We start from the raw sequence: 20,000 nt of genomic DNA, 5'->3' as shown, positions 1-20,000 counted from the left end.
AGTTTAAACAACCAAATGCTCTTGTGATAATGCAGTCCATTAATTAGAAAAAGTAATCATCTTTAACCCATTTAAAGACATATATACACACAAATTGCTTTAAAAATCTGAAAAGTCAAAGTGATGATCATATGGTTCACATAAGAAACAGAATAATTCAGTTTACGTACTGGAACTCAATTCACTCTTGTAACACACAAAAGACCTAAACAAAACTTACCTGCATTGTTTGCTTCTGACTCAAGGATGTGGATTTCTGTGCAGTCAGAAAGTGAATGCTCCAGACACAGCTGCAAGAAACGGGCTTGTGTACGACTAATCCGTTTTAAAAGTGAAAGTAGAGCCACAGTCTGTTCACACTCATTCCATCCTTTGAACCAGCCAGCAAGGATGCCCACCTGATCACGGAACATCATTGTGTTCTTGTACCAGTTCAGATTGTGTTACCTAAATTCTGCAGCAATAGCTGCTCACATGATGTTAGCTTTGGTATGATAGCTTATCAGCACTTGTGCAACTGCTGAAAACCAAACGAAACAGAGCAGAGCAGATACAAATATAGTCTTGCTTTGAACACAGTCTTCTTTACCTCTGTTCACTCGTTTTACTTGCTACTGCAGGAACAGTTCCTGAAAGGAGAAAAAAAAAAACATCAAAAACCATAGAATCAACTAACTTCAGACTTTGCTACTGTTATGCCTACTCCAACACTGTACCAAGACACCCAGTGAGACCTACACTAAATGAAAATACCATCAGGCATAATTAATCAAAGTTGTTCCTGCCACATGCACACACCCCACAAGACTTTCCCCAACAATAACAAATAAATTTTCCATGCATCTCACAAGCATCTGTGAACTGCATCAGTCGATGGCAATTTGCTGAAGAAATCTCATCCACAACCTTCCTGTAAAGTACTTCCTCACACTTGTCACAAAAATGCTTCCTGCTGTACCACAGCAGGCAGCCTCATTCTTGAACATTAAGATAATTAAAAATGATGTCCCACTACAACATCCTGCTTAGACCCACAAGACAGCACAAATGAACGGGATCAAATAGTTTATGTAGTTATAATGAAGATAAGCAATTCCATTTATTGTGTGTTCATTTACACACACACACACACACACACACACACACACACACACACACACACACACACCTTAGACCTAGATTTTGAAAGAGGCAAGCGTCCAATATCTTCCATGTAGGAGGCTTTGTCACTTGCACCCCCTTACTTATCTATCAATTTACCAATCTTTTAGTACTCTGGCAGATATCGCAGAGGATTAAGACCGAGCTGTTAAACTACATCCCGTGGTACAAGATTTAATTGCCTCTGCTTTCTTACGCCTACTGTGTGAACTTGATTGAGCAAGTCACTTAACTAGACAGTGATTTGGGACAATCAAGAATTTGTGTTAGGCTCTGTAATGGTCTCCCTGGACTGCATGCCTAGTAACTACCTATGAAAGTTTCTGCTGAAGTGACAAACAACCTTAGTACATCGATTAACCCTACAGATGCTCATCAATTCTTGTCCTACTCTTTTTCAAGGTTCAAAAGGAAAGATCCAGTAGTTTCTCAGTGAAGAAAGTGCAAATGTTTGAAGTGCCTAAAATAACAGTACATCTTTAAGGGAGAGACTCCAGCAGACGTTCTCAAAAATAAAAAATTGTGTGAAGTACTCGGAGCACAATATTTTATCCTCCAGACACTGTCTCTGGCTGCAGAAAATTTACAATACCGTTTGGTAACTTATTCCTCCGTACTCTTCCATTCTTAACCCCAACAAGATTGGATCTCTTTTTCCTTGCTTTAACTTATTTCAAAATATTGTTCCCCTACCGCTTACTGAGGAATACTAAACAGCAATGGTTCCACAGCTCTGTGCCACAGTGTGATAGAACTCTGGTGATTTGTATTCCTTTGCTTTAACTAGGGGCAAAGGCACTGGTTGGGCTGAACAGAGGAGATGAGTGAGTGAGTGAGTAAATATGGCTCACCCATCCTGGGGGAAGATTGTAGCTCATCTTACTGCTATATTGACACCTTTTGGAGGTTGAAAGTGTAAACAATAGAAGCCAGCAGTGTTTAGACCACAAACACAGAGACATATGCCCAAGTAAAATTAGCTGTAGCTGAAATGAACATGTGCAGTGTTTACACATGTATAGGGACCGGTAATATGAACTGTCTCTCCATCAGCCGCCAGAGAGAAAAGGCAATCATCGGTTCATAGGTTGGTACTAGGCTATCGGCCCTAGGACCTATACAAGCCTAGCCATAACAATTCCCTTGCTATTTCTTGCCAGACTATTTACTTCCCTGGACCCCTGTCTAGCAGGGTGACTGATGTGATCCCCCAGAGTGAATTTCCTTTCTCCCATCCAATCGTCAAGGTTCCTTTTGAAGAGGGCCAAAGAGGTGCTCTCTGCTTGACGTGTATGGGCAGTCTATTCGAGTCTGGGGAGTCTCTGGGTCAGGAACCTCTCCCTCCAGCAGGTTTTGTTTATTGTGATGACAAGGTTTAGATCCCTGGAGCGTATGGCTCTGAGGGATTGGGAGTTCTTTAAGTGTAGCATGTCCAACAGCTCTGGGTTTGACATGGCATTGTATATTAAGCAGAGATTGCCTCTGAGTAGACAATATGCAACAGAGTATAGCTGGAGTTTTTTTAAGGCGGTCAGCGTAGGGCATCTGCTTTAAGCCTGTGATTCTTTTAGTGAGGTATTTCTGCGGCCTTTCCAGCTGTTGCAGATGTCTTGAGAGGTACATACCAAACGGGGCGTTGTATTCTATAATGGGTCTAATGAGGGATGAGTACAGTGGGACAATGACCTCCTTTTTTCTGGATGAAAAGCCCTTAGTGACGAGGTGTGCCACACAGGATTTCTTGACTGTTGTGGTGATGTGGTTATCGAAGGCGAGACCACTGTCCAGCTGTGTCCCCAAGTCTCATCACACTTTCGGTGTTTAATGTACTGCCACCTATGTGGTAATTCACGGGTACATGTTTTTTCCCAAAGGGGATAACTATACATTTCTTGGCATTGAGCTTGAGCCCATGGCTCTGGCACAAAGCATCTGTTTCTATAAGGCCCTTTTGCAGAATATCCACATCATTTGGGGATTCAATAATGGCTCCCAGTTTGCAGTCATCTACGAACTTTGTTAGCCAGAGTCCCTTAGTGCTGGCTTGTACTTCAGAGAAGTAGATGCCGAACAAGAGCGGTCCCAGGACTGAACCCTGAGGAACTCCACTTGTCTGGAGCTGGATTTGGAGTTGACTACTTTTACAGTGTGGGTTCCGTCAGTAAGTCAGTTGGCAACCCATCAAGTGATGTAGGCAATAATGCCCAGCTTAGTAAGTTTATCTATGATTCCAGAGTGGGGGATGGTGTCAAAGGCTTTGGCGAGGTCCAGATAGGCTGTGTGGACCGCCTTACCCTCATCCATGGCTCTGGAGACTGATTCGAAGAAGTCAATCAGGTTCAGGAGACAAGATCGGCCCTTCATGAAATCAAACTGGGTGGGGTCCAGTGTTCGAAGGTTACCAGTGTCTTTGTTTATAAGTTCCATGCCCTTGCAGATCAGGCTCGTCAGACTGATGGGGCGGTAGTTCCCAAAATCCAAGGTGGATTCCCCCTTGTGGAGTGGGATAACTGTAGCTGTGCGCCACTCAGTGGGCACGAAGCCTGAGGTGAGGCTATGATTAAATATGACAATTAGGAGAGGTGCCAGTTCATGTAGTATACAGCCCGGGATGTCATCTGGTCCCATGGATGCTGCATTCTTAGCTTTGGAGAGTGCGTTTTTTTTACCTGTGTGGCCGTTATTACCGGAATTTGGCAATCTTCCAGTATTGAGATGGGCCGTTTAGGGGTGAGAGGGGGGTAAAGTTGGCACTGAATTGATCTGCCAGGATACTGGCAATATCCTTGGGATCAGTATATTTAATGCCATTCTGTTGTAGCTCAGAGCTGATCTGAGCATTGCCATTTAGATTCTTGACATAGTTATAAAATGCCTTCTAGTTTTCTTTGGAATCTTTGGCAATTTTAGTTTCATATCTAGCTTTGGAGGATTTTATGAGGGATCTCAGCTTCTTACTGAGGTTGGTAAGGGAGTTTTTTTGCATCCTGGGATTTTCCTCTTTTCTGCAACAGTTTCTTCATTTTGTTGTAATGTTTGTTTATGGTAGAGGACCACCACATCGACTTCCTTTTTTTGGAGGAGAGCATCTTGGTTCTATTTGGGATGGCACGATTCATGCATGAGTGGATGTGCTCGTACACCGCCTTAGTATAGGATTCAGCAGTCGAACTTTCAGTTCCCGTCTGCATGGGTGTCATGAAGGTTGTCACTTCTGACTTGAGTAGCATGAAGTTGGCTTTGGAGAAGTTTTTTATGGAGGTTTCCTTACTGGGGGGTGGGGGTGGGATGTGGATGTTAGGGGTTATTAGCTTATGGTCAGACCTGACCAACGAGGGGGTGACCATAGGTGTGGAGCATCGATTTCCCATGTTGGCAATGACCAGGTCTAGGATATTGGTGCCCCTGGTGGGACTATGGATTAGTTGATTCAGGGCATTGGAATTTATGGATTCCAAGAACCGTTGGGCAAAGGTGTTGATACACGAGTAGTTTTCCCAGTTAATGGCTGGGTAGTTGAAATCACCCAGGGTGTTTGGTTGTATCTTAATATTTTCCAGTATGTTTAGAAAGGTGTAGTGAGAATCTTGGGGCACGGTGAGGGATCTGTAGCAAGCTACAATTTGGACTGCAGTCTTACCTAGTGTTAGCTGCACCTGGAGAATTTCAGATGCACTGTGTTGGGCAACTAGCCTGTTGGTGTGAATATCCTTGGTGAATATGGACACTCCTCCACCTTTAGTGTTTCGGTCCTGGTTTGGTGGCCGAAACGTGTGGTAAGAGTTGTAGCCTGGTATTGCTGAGGTGCTCTCTGGAACTTTGAACAAGGTCTCAGTTACTGCACAGATATAGATGTTCTCCATTTTTAGGAGTGCCTTTAGAGAGTGCATTTTGAGGTTAGACGTCTAGCACAGAGTAGCATTACCTTCAGAATTTGTATGCTTGCACCTGTTACGGTGGTGGTTTTATCCTTTGAACTTTGCCTAAAAAAGGCACTACAGGGGTGGCAAGACCTTTAGCCAGTAACCTGAATCCCAGGGGCAATCAGGATGCAATCAGCATCCTATGATTACTGCCTGTATGACAGCCTCCCATAACCAGCTCTCATCACACAATGGAATGAGTAGTTCACTCAGCTCTTGTGCTAAGTTAGAAACAGCTGGCTAACGGATCATGGAAGGGTTGATGGCTAGCAGCAGCTGGAGGCCAAAACATACACATACTTGTACTGAAAAATATCGACGGGTGGTTGTTTTGTGACTAGTACTTACTTCAGCATATGCCTCAGTATTTCACATGACTGTTGTACCTTCAACATGTTCTGGCTGAAGGATACCTATGACGTAAATTCCAGCAGTTCAACGGACCCCTGGACGGAGGTGCTCTTGAAGCCCAACTCAAAGACAGACACAAATAAAGAAGCCTTGGATATGGATTCTAAATCTAATCCAATTTAAAATGCTTCATAAAGCTACACGGAGGAGAGCAAGTTACAGCTACACATCAATGTTATCATAATAGGTGGCATGGTGGACAGCATTGTCACCTCACAGCATGAGGTCCCCCAGTTCGATTCTCTGCTGGGGTACCCTCTTTGTTGAGTCGGCACTTCCTCCCTGTGTTCATGTGGGCTTCCTCCCACATTTCATAAACATGCAGTAGGTGGAATGGACATACTAAATTGTCCATAGGTGCATGTGCATGCATACGCAAGTGCAATGTGGAAGAAGTACTGCAGCAGGACTAGTCACCTGACAGTGTGAACCTTTGCTTTATATGTTTCTCACTGATGAAGTGATACCCTGAACCCATTTGCAAAAGATGGGAAAAAGGGTTGTGGACAAATGGACGGATGGATGAATCAATGTTATGTTAAGGAACAAAGCTCCAACATCACCACAGATAGTGGGGGAAGAGAAACAAGAAGTTATGTACTCACCATAACATTCGATGTATGTAGTCCATCTTGCCTCACATTCTTACCCATGGGTTCGGAGCCAAATATCGGCTCCGACTTGGCCTATTTACTAGCTCAAAAGTCTCTGATTGGCTGGGCTAAGAGGGTATCCCATAGTACACTGCTTCGCATCCCCAGATCTAGTTTGCTGCAAACAACTCAGTTACTGCATACATAACACACATCCATACAAACAAATTATCCAAACAAATTAATCAAAGGGACTCTGCATGATAAAATTTTACCTCAAAATCCTCCAGGCAGGGGGAAGGCGGGAGGGTAAGTAAGAATGTGAGGCGAGATGGACTACATACATTAAGAAGTTATGTACCTACCATAACATTCCATGTTAGTTGTCTTCTTCTTGCCTTCTTTCTTGCTGGTTGGGTTCGGAGCCGATCCTCGGCTCCAACTCGGCCATCTTCAAAAGATCAACAGCTGCTTATTGGCTCGAGGCCCCCCCTATATCCCATGATGCCTGGCGCTAGATGCCCAGATCTCATTTGGTAAACCTAACTACAGACATAATAATAACAATTATAATAATAATAACCCAGTAAAACGTAGCAGGATGCCTGAACCTACTGGAGAGACTGATAATGGGAAGTGGAAGCCAGAGAAGACTCAGCCAGTGATAAAAAAAACATAAGAAACTCTTCTCGGTCTACTAGGATAGGGGGATGGAGGGTGGGACGCAAGAAAGAAGGCGAGAAGAAGACAACTAACATGGAACGTTATGGTAGGTACATAACTTCTTAATGTTAAGTTGTCTATCTCGCCTTCATTCTTGCTGGTTGGGACAGCATCCCTAACACCTCAATCCTGGGTGGCTCATCAGAACAGACTCTTCAGAATGGTGGAACCAAAATCAGCTCTGCTTCTGGAGGCCACATCCAGTTTATAATGCGAAATGAAGGTATGTGGATTAGCCCATGTAGCTGCCGCACAAATAGTTTCCATTGGTAATCTGGCTTGAAAAGCCACAGAAGTAGCTAGAGCTCTGGTGGCGAGACCTTTGGGTTTAGCAGAGAGCTCTTTTTTTCTTAACTGATAAATAAAAGTAATAGTAGAAGTCAACCATCTAGATAAGGTGACTTTTGACACCGGTAAGCCTCGTTTTCCCTCAGCGTAGGACAGGAACAACTGGTCTGATTTTCTGCTTTGCTTGGTTCTATGCAGGTAAAAGCGTAATTGTCTATTAACGTCCAACTGATGTAACTTGTATTCTGCCTTGTTGGAATAATTTGGAAAGAACACAGGTAGTTCAATGGACTGATTCAAATTATAATCAGAAGTAACCTTTGGAAGAAAAGAAGGGTTAGTCCGAAGAGAAACTCTATCTTTGTGAAAAACTAAGTAAGGAGGACGAACACAGATCCTGAAGTTCAGAAACTCTTCCAGCCGACGTAACTGCAACCAGAAGATGGGTTTTCCAAGAAAAACTTCAAGGAGCAAGAAGCGCCGGTTCAAAGGGGGGTAGTATTAGGGAAGCTAAAATCAAATTTAGATCCCACGGAGGCGGGGGATCTCTTACTGGGGGCCTGAGCAGAGTGGTCCCTTTAAGAAAGGCTTTACAAAGCTTATGGGACATGATGCTTGAATCAGATAGGCCCGTATGAAAATTTGAAATTGCAGCTAGCTGAACTCGAATCGTGGCAGAAGAGGATCCAGTTCGAAAAAGTTCTGCTAGAAATTCTAAAACAGAGTGCACAGGGGCTGAAAAAGGGTCTATGTTCTTGGTCTCTGCCCATAAGGAAAAACGTTTCCACTTACTAGCATAAGTTTTTCTAGTGGTGGACTTATGCGAGGATAAGATGATTTCACACACCGAATGGGAAATGTTAGGAAGCCTGGCTAATGTCGGAAGTGGAGAAACCAAGCTGTGAGCTGGAGAGAATGAAGAGATTGGTGCAGCCCGCCAGATTGATGGATCAGGAGGTCTGGAATTGGGTCCAGGGTTGCTCCAGAAGGTGATGACGCAGGAAAGGGAACCAAATTTGTTGAGGCCAGTAAGGAGCAATGAGGATCATTTTGCATCCCAATGTGGTAGCCTTCTGAATTAGTTTGGGAATCGGGGGAAACGGAGGGAATGCATAAAGAAGTCCCTAAGGCCAATCATGAACTAGAGCGTCTCTGGGGAAGTGTCCGGGAAGAGGGGGGAGAGAGAGGAACTTCTCGCACTTGCTGTTGAAGGGGGTGGCAAAAAGGTCGCAGCAAGGCTGACCCCATTTGCGGAAGATTTTGTCCGCCACAGTCTGATTGAGAGACCACTCGTAAGGCATGAGAATTGCTCTGCTCAGCCCGTCCGCTATAACGTTGGACTTCCCAGGGATGTGCGCTGCTATCAGAAACTCTTGGGAAGAGATTGCCCACTGCCAAAGTCTGAGTGCTTCTCGACATAAGGGATATGACTTGGTTCCGCCCTGCTTGTTGATGTACATACCACTGACATATTGTCTGTCTGAATTGCAATAGTCCCGGTGGGAAGAGAGTCCTGAAGAGCTTGCAATGCTAAAAGCACGGCTCTCATCTCCAAGACATTGATATGCAGATGGTACTCGTGAGGCTTCCAGGTGCCTTGGACTGTTCTGCCCTGAAAATGACCCCCCACCCGATCAGGGAGGCGTCCGTGGTCACCGTAGCTACTGGTGGAGGAAGAACAAATGGTCTGCCCTGGTGTAATGATGGGGAAACCATCCACCAAAGTTGTTTTTTGCATGACTGAGTGATCAATATCATGCGAGACAATGGGAGTTGCTGGAAGGACCATTGCGTGAACAGCATCCACTGAAGAATCCTCATGTGAAAACGTGCAAGGGGGACTAGTATTATAGCCAGTGTCATGAGACCCAACGTTTTTAGGACGAATCTGGCCTGAATCCTTTTGCATCCTAATAATACCTGAACATGCTGTCGAATGGTTAACACTCTGTCTACTGGGAGAGTGTCTGACATGTCCTTTGTGTTTAACTTTGCACCTATAAAGGTAATAGACTGACAAGGCGACAATGCAGACTTTTTGAAATTTATTGTGATGCCTAGAGTGGAGCACGTTCGGATGGTGTAGTCTCTGGCTTGCAGCAGGTGATGCCTGGTAGTTGCAGTAAGGAGCCAGTCGTCTAAATATGGAAACACCTGGAATCCTTGCCGTCTCAAGTGAGCAGGGACTACTGCCAAACATTTGGTGAACACCCTGGGGGCTGTGGTGAGACCAAAAGGCAGAGCTCTGAACTGATAATGACTGGCTCCCAGCCGGAAGCAGAGGAATCTTCTGGAGCGTCTGTGCATTTTGATATGGTTGTACGCGTCCTGAAGATCTATGGAGCACATCCAATTGTCCTGACTCAGAAAGGGTAAAATGGACTGTCCCCTGTCTTTTTTGGTACCAAAAAAACCCTTGAGTAAATTCCGGATCCTTGTTGGTCTGCTGGGACTGATTCGATGGCTCTTTTCCTTAGCAGTTTTGAAATTTCTTGAACTGCCTGATCCCTTAGATTGGGTGGAACATCTGGAAGAGACTTGTTGGAAAGGAGTGGAGTGCGAAAGAAGGGGATTTTGTAGCCTTCGGATATTATGGAAAGTACCCATTTGTCTTGTGTTATACTTTGCCAGGCTTTTGGGTAGAGCGATAATCTTCCCCCGACTGCCTCCGAAGGTGGACAGTCTGGCAGCACTTCAGGGATGCTGGAAGGGCTTGTCAGAGAAGGATTCTCTTTGGCCCTGATTTTGCGGACCCCCTCTGCCCCTAGGGCGGCGTCTATTGTTGTTGTTCCCTCCTCTGCCCCTGGAGGGGAACTCTCCACGTGTGTCAGGCACAGCTCCCTGGGACTTCCGGAACCACATTTTCCCACTCTTCTGACCCTTGGGATACGGTCTTGAAGGAGTGGAAAAACAGACTCCAATGGCAGAGACAGTCTTGCCTTCCTGCTCACACCTGGTAAGGGTATCCTTCAGCTGTGGTCCAAACAGAGCAGAACCATCAAAGGGGGTGTTGGTGAAAGACGCCCTGAAGGGTTCCGCAAAGTTGCATAGCCGCATCCAAGCGTGTCTCCTCAAAGCCACACCTGTGCCTGCGGCCCTACTCGCTCCATCGGCTGCATAAGAGATGAGCCGCATGGAGGAGTTTACTACAGAGTCGCCAGCTGGGAGGCAATCTTAGCCTGAGCCCCCGCAGCTGATGGATTTTGAAGGGTATCTCCTAACTCTTTAAGGAGATCCCTTTGAAGGCGGGTAAAATGGCACAAATAGTTCAGAGACCTCATGGAAAAGGTCGCTGAGGAAAACATCCGCTTCCCATATCTGTCCATCATCCTAGACTCCTTGTTAGGGGGATGGACAGATGAAGTTTCAGCCAACTCCTTTTTAGTGGCCGCTGCTACCACTATGGCATCAACGGGAACACCCTTGGTCAGAAATTGCTTGTCCTGAGGGGCAGTGATGAATTTTGTGGGCCTGTGGGGAGTTGGTTCCATTGTGTCTGGAGCTGACCACGACTTTCGAGCCACCACCGACATCAGTGGATCGAAAGGCGGAGACACCCAGGAGGTGGAGGGTCAGGAACCAAACGCGTCCAGGAATACCGACTCCTCCTCGGAAGGGTTAAGGTTAGTCCAGTTCCCCCTCTGCCTAAGGATTTCAAGGATGTCTGAGAAGGAGACGTCCTCAGAGGGGGATCTCGGGGACGCTTCCGACTCCACCAAGTCGGTATCTGAAGTGACAGACTCAGGTGAGTCTACATGCTTCCTCTTGCATTTCCTCTTCCAAGGGGGCTCCTCTGAATGAACAGGGGAGGCCTCGGAAGAGGAAGATACACCCAATGGGGTGCCCTGGAGCGCTTGTTCCCCACGCTTGGGGTCTGGAGGAGGTGCAGAGGCAGGAGCAGGCACCATGGGGGGAGGAGCCGATGGGGCTGACCATGAGGCTGACTCAGATGCCAGCACACTCCTCATGACCTCGAAGGCACCCCTTCCCGGTACCGGAGAAGGCTCTGGCTCCGAAGAGACCAGAATCCTTCCCGGCACCGAGAGAGACGGCTCCGAAGCCGATGTAGGAGCCGAATTCACCTGCGCCGAAGCTCCGAGAGGGAGAACGGGGTCGGAACAAGGGTCCGATGCCACTTGCCCCCTCGGAGCCGATGAGGGAGTACCAGTGCCCAGATCCCTCCACGGACGGCACCATGGAAGAGATTGGAGCCGATGACTGTACCGAAAGGGGCGGTATCAGTGCCGACGGACCCACGGTTCCAGCCACAGCATGCTCCGGCTCCGAACTCAAGAGATGAGTCGAAGGAGGAACTATTGTAGAAACAGGTAGAGCCGAACCCTGATGAGGGGGGGGGCTGGATAGCATTTTGGCCAGGGCCTGCGACTTTAAAAGCCTGCTCACCACTCTCTCCAAATCATGGTCAGATAGCCTAGATGACCGAGAAGAGTGGGATCGATGACTCCGCTCAGATTGCAATAAGAGAGACCCTGGAGCCGAGTGTATTGACTCCAAGGATGGTGACCTGGAGCATTTTCGACTCCCTGAAGGTTCCGACGGGAGGGTCGGAGCCGACTGGGAAATACATACTTCGGCTCCAGCCGGAGCGGAAGTTGATGTAGAGATAGGTACTTCGGTTCCAGCTGGAACCGAAGTTGAAGCAGAAGCCATACCCGGCGACAGCTCCGAGCTGGGAGCAGACTGCTTCGATGGCCTAGAAGGTTTCACTGACTGAGTCTGCCGGTGATCCTTCAGGTTTAAGCAAACCCCTAAGGATAAGCTTATTCCTACGCTCCAGCAGGACTCTTGGACTAAAGGCGTGACACACCGAACAAGAGTCCTACAGGTGTAGGGAGCCCAAGCAGTAGACACAAGTGTGACCATCTGTCAGTGACATTTTCTGACAGCATGAGTCACACTTCTTGAATCCTGACACTTTAGTGTCTTTAGACATTCCTGTAAAGGAAAAGCACAATACTAAAAAAGAGCACTAAGGGGGAATTGGTAACCAGAAAAAAACACACACAGTCCACACAAGTTACCACACCCAAAAGTACAGTTTTGTACCTACCATAAATGTAGATGTTCGAGTGTTCACCCTGCTGCAGTCATCACACTTGGGTTTATCCTGCCGTCAGGCAGTCCCGCAGTCGGCCCGAATTCCAAAGTATTGGTCCGGCGTCAGTTGTTGTTGCTTCTTCCCTGACGTCAGTGCGCCAGGGGTATGCAAGAGGCATCTAACGCCATTTTCTTCAGTTTTTCTTGCCCCAGATGTCAGGTGCCCCCAATAGGTAGGCAAAATTATATATATATATATATATATATATATATATATATATATATATATATATGTGTGTGTGTACATATAGCTATATAAAAATAAAACAAAACCCTTAGGCACAAGCAAATACACCACAGAGGTAGTATAGGATAGAGTGGTAGAGATAAGTTCAGCTAGTTCAGAGGGGATGGAGGAAGGGTAACCTGGACGGCAGCAGGGTGAACACTCGAACATCTACATTTATGGTAGGTACAAAACTGTACTATGTTCATCGTGTTACCTTGCTGCAGTCATCACACACGGGTTGAATCCCAAACCTAAGGATAGGAGGTGGAGTCAAACAGGGTTAGAAGAAGCTAGTAGGCCCTGCAAAACTGCAGTGGCAAAACCAGCTCTAGTCTTAGAGTATAGAGGTAAGTGATCGTGTTAGCTGAAGGTGTGCACTGAACTCCAAGTTTCAGCTTCCAGAATATCCTTGGTTGGCACTCCCCTGAGAAAGGCTGCTGATGTAGCTGTAGCCCTGGTGGAGTGGGACCTAATGTTAGCAGGTACCGGTTTCCCATGATGTGTGTAGCAGAAACGTATGCAATGCCCTATCCATTTAGAAATGGTCTGTTTTGAGATAGCTTTTCCTTGTGATCCTGTAGCATAGGCTACAAACAGCTGGTCAGTTTTTCTGAAAGCCTTAGTTTTATCAAAGTAGTAATGCAATTGCCTGTGAATGTCCAAAGAGTGCAGGAGTCTTTCTCCTTTGTTCTGGGGATTTGGGAAGAAAGTGGGCAAGTGAATGGTTTGGTTTTGGGCCACACTGGATACTACCTTTGGCATAAAGGAAGGGTTAGTTCGTAGAGAGACTCTGTCTTGATGAAAAATGTGGAAAGGTTCCACTGCCATTAGTGCCTGTATCTCTGAGACTCTTCTAGCTGACGTTATTGCTAGTAGTAGGGCAGTTTTCCATGAAAGAAATTTTAAATCAGCTGAAAAAGCTGGTTCAAAGGGCGGCAGTGTAAGCTTTTCCAGTACAAAGTTGAGATCCCAAGTAGGTGTTGGAGCTCTCCTTGGTGGTCTTAAGTTCTTAGCCCCTCTGAGGTACTGTCTTAGAAGTGGATGTGAGAATAAAGGAGGATCCGTGCTGTAATGAGCTGAAATTGCTGAGGCGTGGATCTTAATAGATGAAAAGGAAAGTCCATTGTGTAACATCTCAGTTAAATATTGTAGAATCTGAGGGATGTTTGGATCAAGGGGATTTTGGCCTTTAGCCTGGTTCCAGGCGCAAAATCTTTTCCATTTGTCTGAATAGGTTTTCCTGGTGCTGGGCCTCCTGGCCGCCAGAATGACATCCATAACAGCTTTGGATAAAGGTGTTGGCTGGTTGTTTAGGTAATTTGCCATGCAGCCAGGTTTAAAGTCTTGAGCTGGCTGTTTAGAATCTGATCGTCTCGCTGGGTGAGCAGGTAAGGAATTTGTGGCAAAATCCATGGTGGGCCATGGGCCATGTTCCTTAAAATTGGATACCAATGCTGGCGTGGCCAGTCTGGTGCAACGAGTATCATTTGTAGTATCTGTCTGGTTTGGCTGGAGCAGGAGGTAGAGAGTCTGGATTTAAACTAGACTCCAAGTAAACATCATCCACAATATCTAAAACAGGAGGGATAGCAAGAGGTCTGTGCTGGGGTAGTAAAAGGAACTCTCGGAGCCTTTTCTTAGAATCTGAGTAATCCTGGCCTTCCCAGTGGAAATGTTCCCTCATGGTATGTAAAGTTTCCCCAAAGGAGTAGTCTTCAGGGGGAGATGTTGAGGGAATAGAGTCTTCAGCATCAGAGTCTTCAAAAGGTGGAAAAGTGTAATCCTGTTCCTCAGAAGAATCTGAGGAGAGTGAAACCTGGTCAGAGGATGCATAATCCTCCTCTTGTCTTGGTCTTTTATCAGGAGGGGGATGGGAACCCCCGATAAGGGTAATCAAATATTCAGCCATCTTAAGCATCTGTTTCTTAAGCATGGGGCCTTTAACTGTAGACTGATGTACAGTTTTCTTAGGTTTTAAAGGAGTTTTACGCTTAGCATAAGATTTAATGGTGAGTGTAGTCTGTCTGAAGACACCTTCTGCAACCGAAGGTGTTTCCACTGCACCGGTGTCTACTTCTGCTCCGGTGTCGGAAGATGGCTGCGTCGGCCTAGTAGGCTCCGCTTGGGAATCCACAGCTGTCTGGGGTACCAGTTCTGCGGTCGTCAGGGGCTGCGTAGGCGCCTCACTGAAAACCGGAGAACCGGCGACAGGCCCAGCTGAGGCCTCAGAGACTGGCTTGTTCCTACACTGCCTGTCCTTATCCTTGCGTTTTTTATGCATGGCAGTCATCGGCTGCTCCGACGGCATGATATAATTAAATTTCCTACCAAAGTAATGCCGTGTGAAGTCAAAACGGCGTTTGATAGTTCGTTTATTAAACCTAGCGCAAAACCGACAACCTGTGACATCGTGGTCTGGGCCTAGGCAAGGAATACAATAGGAATGGAAGTCCTTATGAGGTATTCGTTTCCCACAAGAAATGCAATTGTTAACTTTTTCTGACATCGGACTGAGGCAAGAAAATGTTCCCCAACGGGGTACTTAACTTTATTGAAGACTTCGGACTGAAATTCAATCAAAAATCTCAGGTGAAGGCCGACCGGCACTTGCGAACTGCTTCTGCTTCGGGCACCGCGCGGCAAGAAAGACTGAAGAAAATGGTGTCGGATGCCTCTTATATACCCCTGGCGCACTGACGTCAGGGAAGAAGCAACAGCAACCGATGCCGGACCAAGACTTTGGAATTCGAGCAGACTGCGGGACCGCCTGACGGCAGGATAACCCAAGTGTAAGGATTGCAGCAGGTAACACGATGAACATCAGCACACACACAAAAATAGTATAAGATAGCCTAAAATTAGCCTACAAATGCTACAATTTTTATAGAAAGAATTTACAATGTTAAAGATAAGCCTCTAACTAAAACGGCCTACCCTAACGGAAGGGGGGAGGGAGGGGAAAAAAGCTCTCTAATAAGAAAACGGGTTTTCAAGGGGGGGGGTAAACACTAGGAATACCTACAACTATGAAAAAAACAGTAAACATTTAAACCAATAATATACAATAAACCCTAATATATAGTAATAAAATGAAAAATATACGACCTGAGCCAGTAAACGCAATCTCGTAACGAAAGCGGCAAAAGAGATCTGGGTATCTAGCGCCAAGCATCATGGGATATAGGGGGCCTCGAGCCAGTAAGCAGCTCTCGAGCTTTTGAAGATGGCTGAGTCGGAGCAGAGGATTGGCTCCGAACCCAACCAGCAAGAATGAAGGCGAGATAGACAACTTAACATCGAACGTTATGGTGAGTACATAACTTCTTGATGTTATGTAGTCCTATCTCGCCTACATTCTTACCCATGGGACAGCATCCCTAGCACCTACAACCTGGGTGGCTCATAGGAAAATGCTCCTGAGAACTGTGGAGCCAAATGAAGATCTGCCCCTGGAAACCACGTCCAATTTGTAATGAGACACAAAAGTGTGAGGAGAAGCCCAAGTGGCCGCAGCACATACATCATCCATCGACAATCTAGCTTGATAGGCTGTGGATGTGGAGACAGCTCTTGTGGAGTGGGCTTTAGGTGGAAAGGGCAAAGTTTTACCTGCTGTGTGATAAATGAAGGAAATACAGCTGGCTATCCATCTAGAGAGTTGACCTTGGATACTGGAGAACCAAGCCGGTTTTCGGAAAAGGAGACAAAGAGTTGGTCAGAGTTCCGAATATATTTTGTCTGATGGAGATAGAAGCGTAACTGTCTATGTACATCTAATTGGTGAAATCTGAATTCTGCCTTGTTGGAAAAATTGGGGAAGAAAGCTGGCAGCTCAATAAACTGATTTATATTAGACAGGGAAGCCACTTTGGGAAGGAATGACGGGTTTGGTCTAAGGGAGAAACTCTATCTTTATGGAAGATTAAATATGGGGGTTTGATGGAAAGGGCTTGGATTTCGGAGACCTGCCTCGCTGAAGTGATAGCTATTAAAAAGGCTGTTTTCCATGTTAGAAACTTTAACTCGCAGGTAGCTGCAGGCTCGAAGGGTGGAAGAGTGAGGGCATGAAGAACAAAATTGAGGTCCCAGGGCACAACAGGTTGTGATACTGGGGGACGAAGCAATAGGGTACCTTTAAGGAATGCTTTACATAGTCTGTGTGCCATAAGGCTAGGCTCATTGGCCACATGGAAGTTTGATATAGCCGCCAGCTGAACTTTGATGGTGGCTGAAGCGGACCCCTGATAGAGCAACATAGACAAAAATTCCAAAACGGAATCAATTGGAGCCGTGTAGGGATCAATGCCTCTGGAATGAGCCCAAATAGAGAATCTTTTCTATTTGCTAAAGTAGATTTTTCTAGTGGATGGTTTATGAGAGGACGACAAAATATGGACTGGCGAAAAATTATGGCATCTGACTAAGGATGGAAGTGGAGTAGCCAGGCTGTCGGCCGGAGTGTCCTCAGAGAGGGATGGAACTGTCCCGACATGTGTGTCAGTAAGTCTGAAAGGGGTTCCAGAATCCAAGGAGTATCCACAAGGTAGGGTTGAAGGAAGGGGAACCATACTTGACGAGGCCAGTGTGTGGCAATCAGAATCATCCTGCTTCCCAAGGATTGCGCTTTCTGAATCACCCTTGAGAGAAGGGGAAACTGAGGGAAAGCATAAAGCCGACCAGAGGGCCAATTGTGAGCTAGAGCGTCCCTGGGCGATTCCCCCGGTGGGGGGATCAGTGAGATGTAGTTGCTGCATTTCGTACTGAGAGGGCTGGCAAAAAGGTTGCAGCAAGGTTGACCCCATCTGCTGAAGATTCGCTCTGCCACCAGGTGATTCAGGGACCACTCGTAGGGCATAAGAATAGCCTTGCTTAGCTTGTCCGCTATCACACTGGTCTTCCCCAGGATGTGCATTGCCACTAGACACCGTTGGGAAGCTATTGCCCAATGCTACACGCGCATGGCCTCCCTGCATAGTGGATAAGATCGGGTTCCTCCTTGCTTGTTGGGATACCAGACTACTGACATGTTGTCCGAGTGTATCACAATAGTCCCTAGAGGGAGGACTTCTTGAATTGCCTGCAACGCAAGAAGCACTGCTCTCATCTCCAGGACATTTATGTGCAAATATATCTCGTGCTCCTGCCACTTGCCTTGGACCATCTGCCCACCCTATCTGGGAGGCGTCCGTGGTCACTGTGGCCACAGGGACGGGTGGAACAAAGGGTTTTCCTACGTTCAAGTTGTTGGTGCACAGCCACCAACGGAGGTCCTGCTTACATTTGTCTGTCATTAGGATTGGATGGGATAGCGGAAGTCTTTGGAGAGATCATTGGACAAAGAAAAGCCATTGAAGAATTCTCATGTGTAATCTCGCTAACGGGACCAACATGATAGTAGCTGCCATGGTCCCTAGGAGTTGAAGAATCAGTCTTGCCTTCGCATGTCTCAGAGGCATCAGCATGAGAACTTGTTGTTGCAACCCTGTGATTCTTTCTTGTGGTAGGAATGCTTGCATTTGAATGGTGTCCAGCTCTGCTCCTATAAAGTTGACATGCTGTAAGGGCAACAAGGCAGATTTTTTCCAGTTTATCGTGATGCCTAATTGGTGACATAGACTGATGGTAGTGTCCCTGGTCTGAATTAGTAGATGCCTGGTGGGGGCGGTGTGGAGCTAGTCGTCCAGGTACGGAAACACCTGGAATCCTTGACGTCTCAAGTGAGCCGTCACCACTGCCATACACTTGGTGAATACCCCGGGGGCTGTGGTGAGACCAAAGGGCAGGGCTCGAAACTGGAAATGTCTGGCTCCCAGCCGGAAGTGTAGATGACACCTGGATGCCCTGTCCATTTTGATATGGGTAGTAAGCATCCTTCAGGTCGATGCAGCACATCCATAGTTCCTTTCCCAACAATGGGAGAATAGATTGTAGGGTGACCATACAGAATTTGGATTTGTGTGTGTAATGGTTGAGTTGACCGAGATCTAGTATGGGTCTCAGGTCCCCTGTTCTTTTCGGCACCAAAAAGAATCTTGAGCAAGTCCCTAATCCGATCTGGTCTGAGGGGACTGGTTGGATGACTCCTTTTTCTAGCAGCTGAGATATCTCTGAGGCTGCTTGATCCCTTTGACTGGGTGGAACGTCTGGGATTTTTCTGATGGGAGGGGGTACTGAAGAGAATGGAATGGTGTAACCTCCGGAAATTATCCTTAATACCCATCAGTCCTGGGTGATGTTTTCCCAGGCTTCCGGATACAAGGAAATTCGACCCCCGACTGGCTCCAGATAAGCACAGTCGGGCACACCCTCAGGAATGAGAGTATGGGGAGCCACAAAAAGAGTCACGGTCCCCAGAATTGCGGGGGCCCCCTCTGCCTCTGGGGCGACTTCTCCCTGAATAACTCCCCCCTCCCCTGCCTCGGGAGGGGGTTTCACCTTGTGTGGCAGGAAAAAAAACCTTTGTGATTTCTTGAACCACATCTTTCCCCCTCGCCGAGCCTTGGGATAAGGCCTAGACAGGAGGGAAAAACGGACCCCTACGGCATTTAGGGTCTTTCCCTCTTGCTCGCACCTGGTTAGGGTTTCTTTCACTTTGGTCCAAACAAGGAGGAACCATCAAAAGGGGCATCAGTGAAGGAAGACTTAAAGGCCTCCGCAAAGTGACACAGGCGCAGCCAGGCTTGCCTTCTAAGGGCTACACCTGAGCTGGCCGACCTACTCGCTCCCTCGGCCACATACGAAATGAGTCGCATGGACGAGTTTGCGATGAAGTTGAGGGTAGAAACCTGTCCATTGACTGTCTGAGCCACCACTTCAGGTATGTTACCCGCAAGAGTATCTCCCAACTCCTTAAGGAGATCTCTCTGAAGCAGAGTGAAATGAGATAAGTAATTCAGCGACCTTAAGGTGAAGGTGGCTGAAGACCAGGTACGCTCCCCGTACCGGTCCATAGTCCTAGACTCCTTGTTAGGAGGATGGACCAAAGAGGAAGACTCTGCAACTTCCTTCTGGGTGGCTGCCGCCACCACCATGGCATCTACTGGGACTCCCCTTGTCAGAAATTCTTTTCGGTGAGGGGCGGAGAGAAACTTGTTGGGGCACCGAGGTACTGGCTCCACAGAATCAGGGTTTTCCCACACCCCTCGACAAATAAGGTCAAGAAGTTCATGGAAGGGTGAAGACACCCAGGAGGCGGAAGGTTGAGTGCCAAAAGCCTTAAGGAATACTGACTCCTACTCGTAAGGGGTTTTGGAAGGCCAGTCTCCTCTTTGTTTCAGTATCTCCAGGATATCAGAGATGGAAACATCATCAGAGGAAGACTTGGGGGACCTTTCCGATTCCTCGAGGTCAGTATCGGAAGTAAGACTCGTCTTGGGAGTCTATGTGCTTCCTCTTGCACAATTTATTTATGTGAGGTTCCTCAGGCACAGGCTCTGAGGGACCTTCACAAAGTGGAGGACCGCTCGTGGGTGTATCCTTAGGGCCTGGCGCTCTGCTGTCCAAGGATAGGTGGGTGTCAGAAGCTCTCGCCGGAGTGGTAGGGGATGGAATGAC

At 47.0% G+C, this 20,000-nt stretch overlaps 1 protein-coding gene across 1 annotated transcript in view; it reads right to left on the bottom strand.

Moving 5' to 3' along the window:
- SAMD4B (sterile alpha motif domain containing 4B) overlaps positions 1-20,000 on the bottom strand; it is a gene marked incomplete in the record, with an annotated part of 1,390,985 nt that overhangs the window by 1,147,764 nt on the left and 223,221 nt on the right. The window contains 1 exon segment of the mRNA XM_044063650.1: positions 221-629. Within this exon segment, the coding sequence (XP_043919585.1) occupies positions 221-416 (196 nt within the window).

This window comes from Protopterus annectens, chromosome 1.part0 (assembly GCF_019279795.1).
Source record: "Protopterus annectens isolate FY-2018-M chromosome 1.part0, PAN1.0, whole genome shotgun sequence".
NCBI classification, from domain to species: domain Eukaryota; kingdom Metazoa; phylum Chordata; order Ceratodontiformes; family Protopteridae; genus Protopterus; species Protopterus annectens.
The sequence above is the reverse complement of the archived record's forward strand: the minus strand, read 5'-3'. Positions and strand labels throughout refer to the sequence as shown.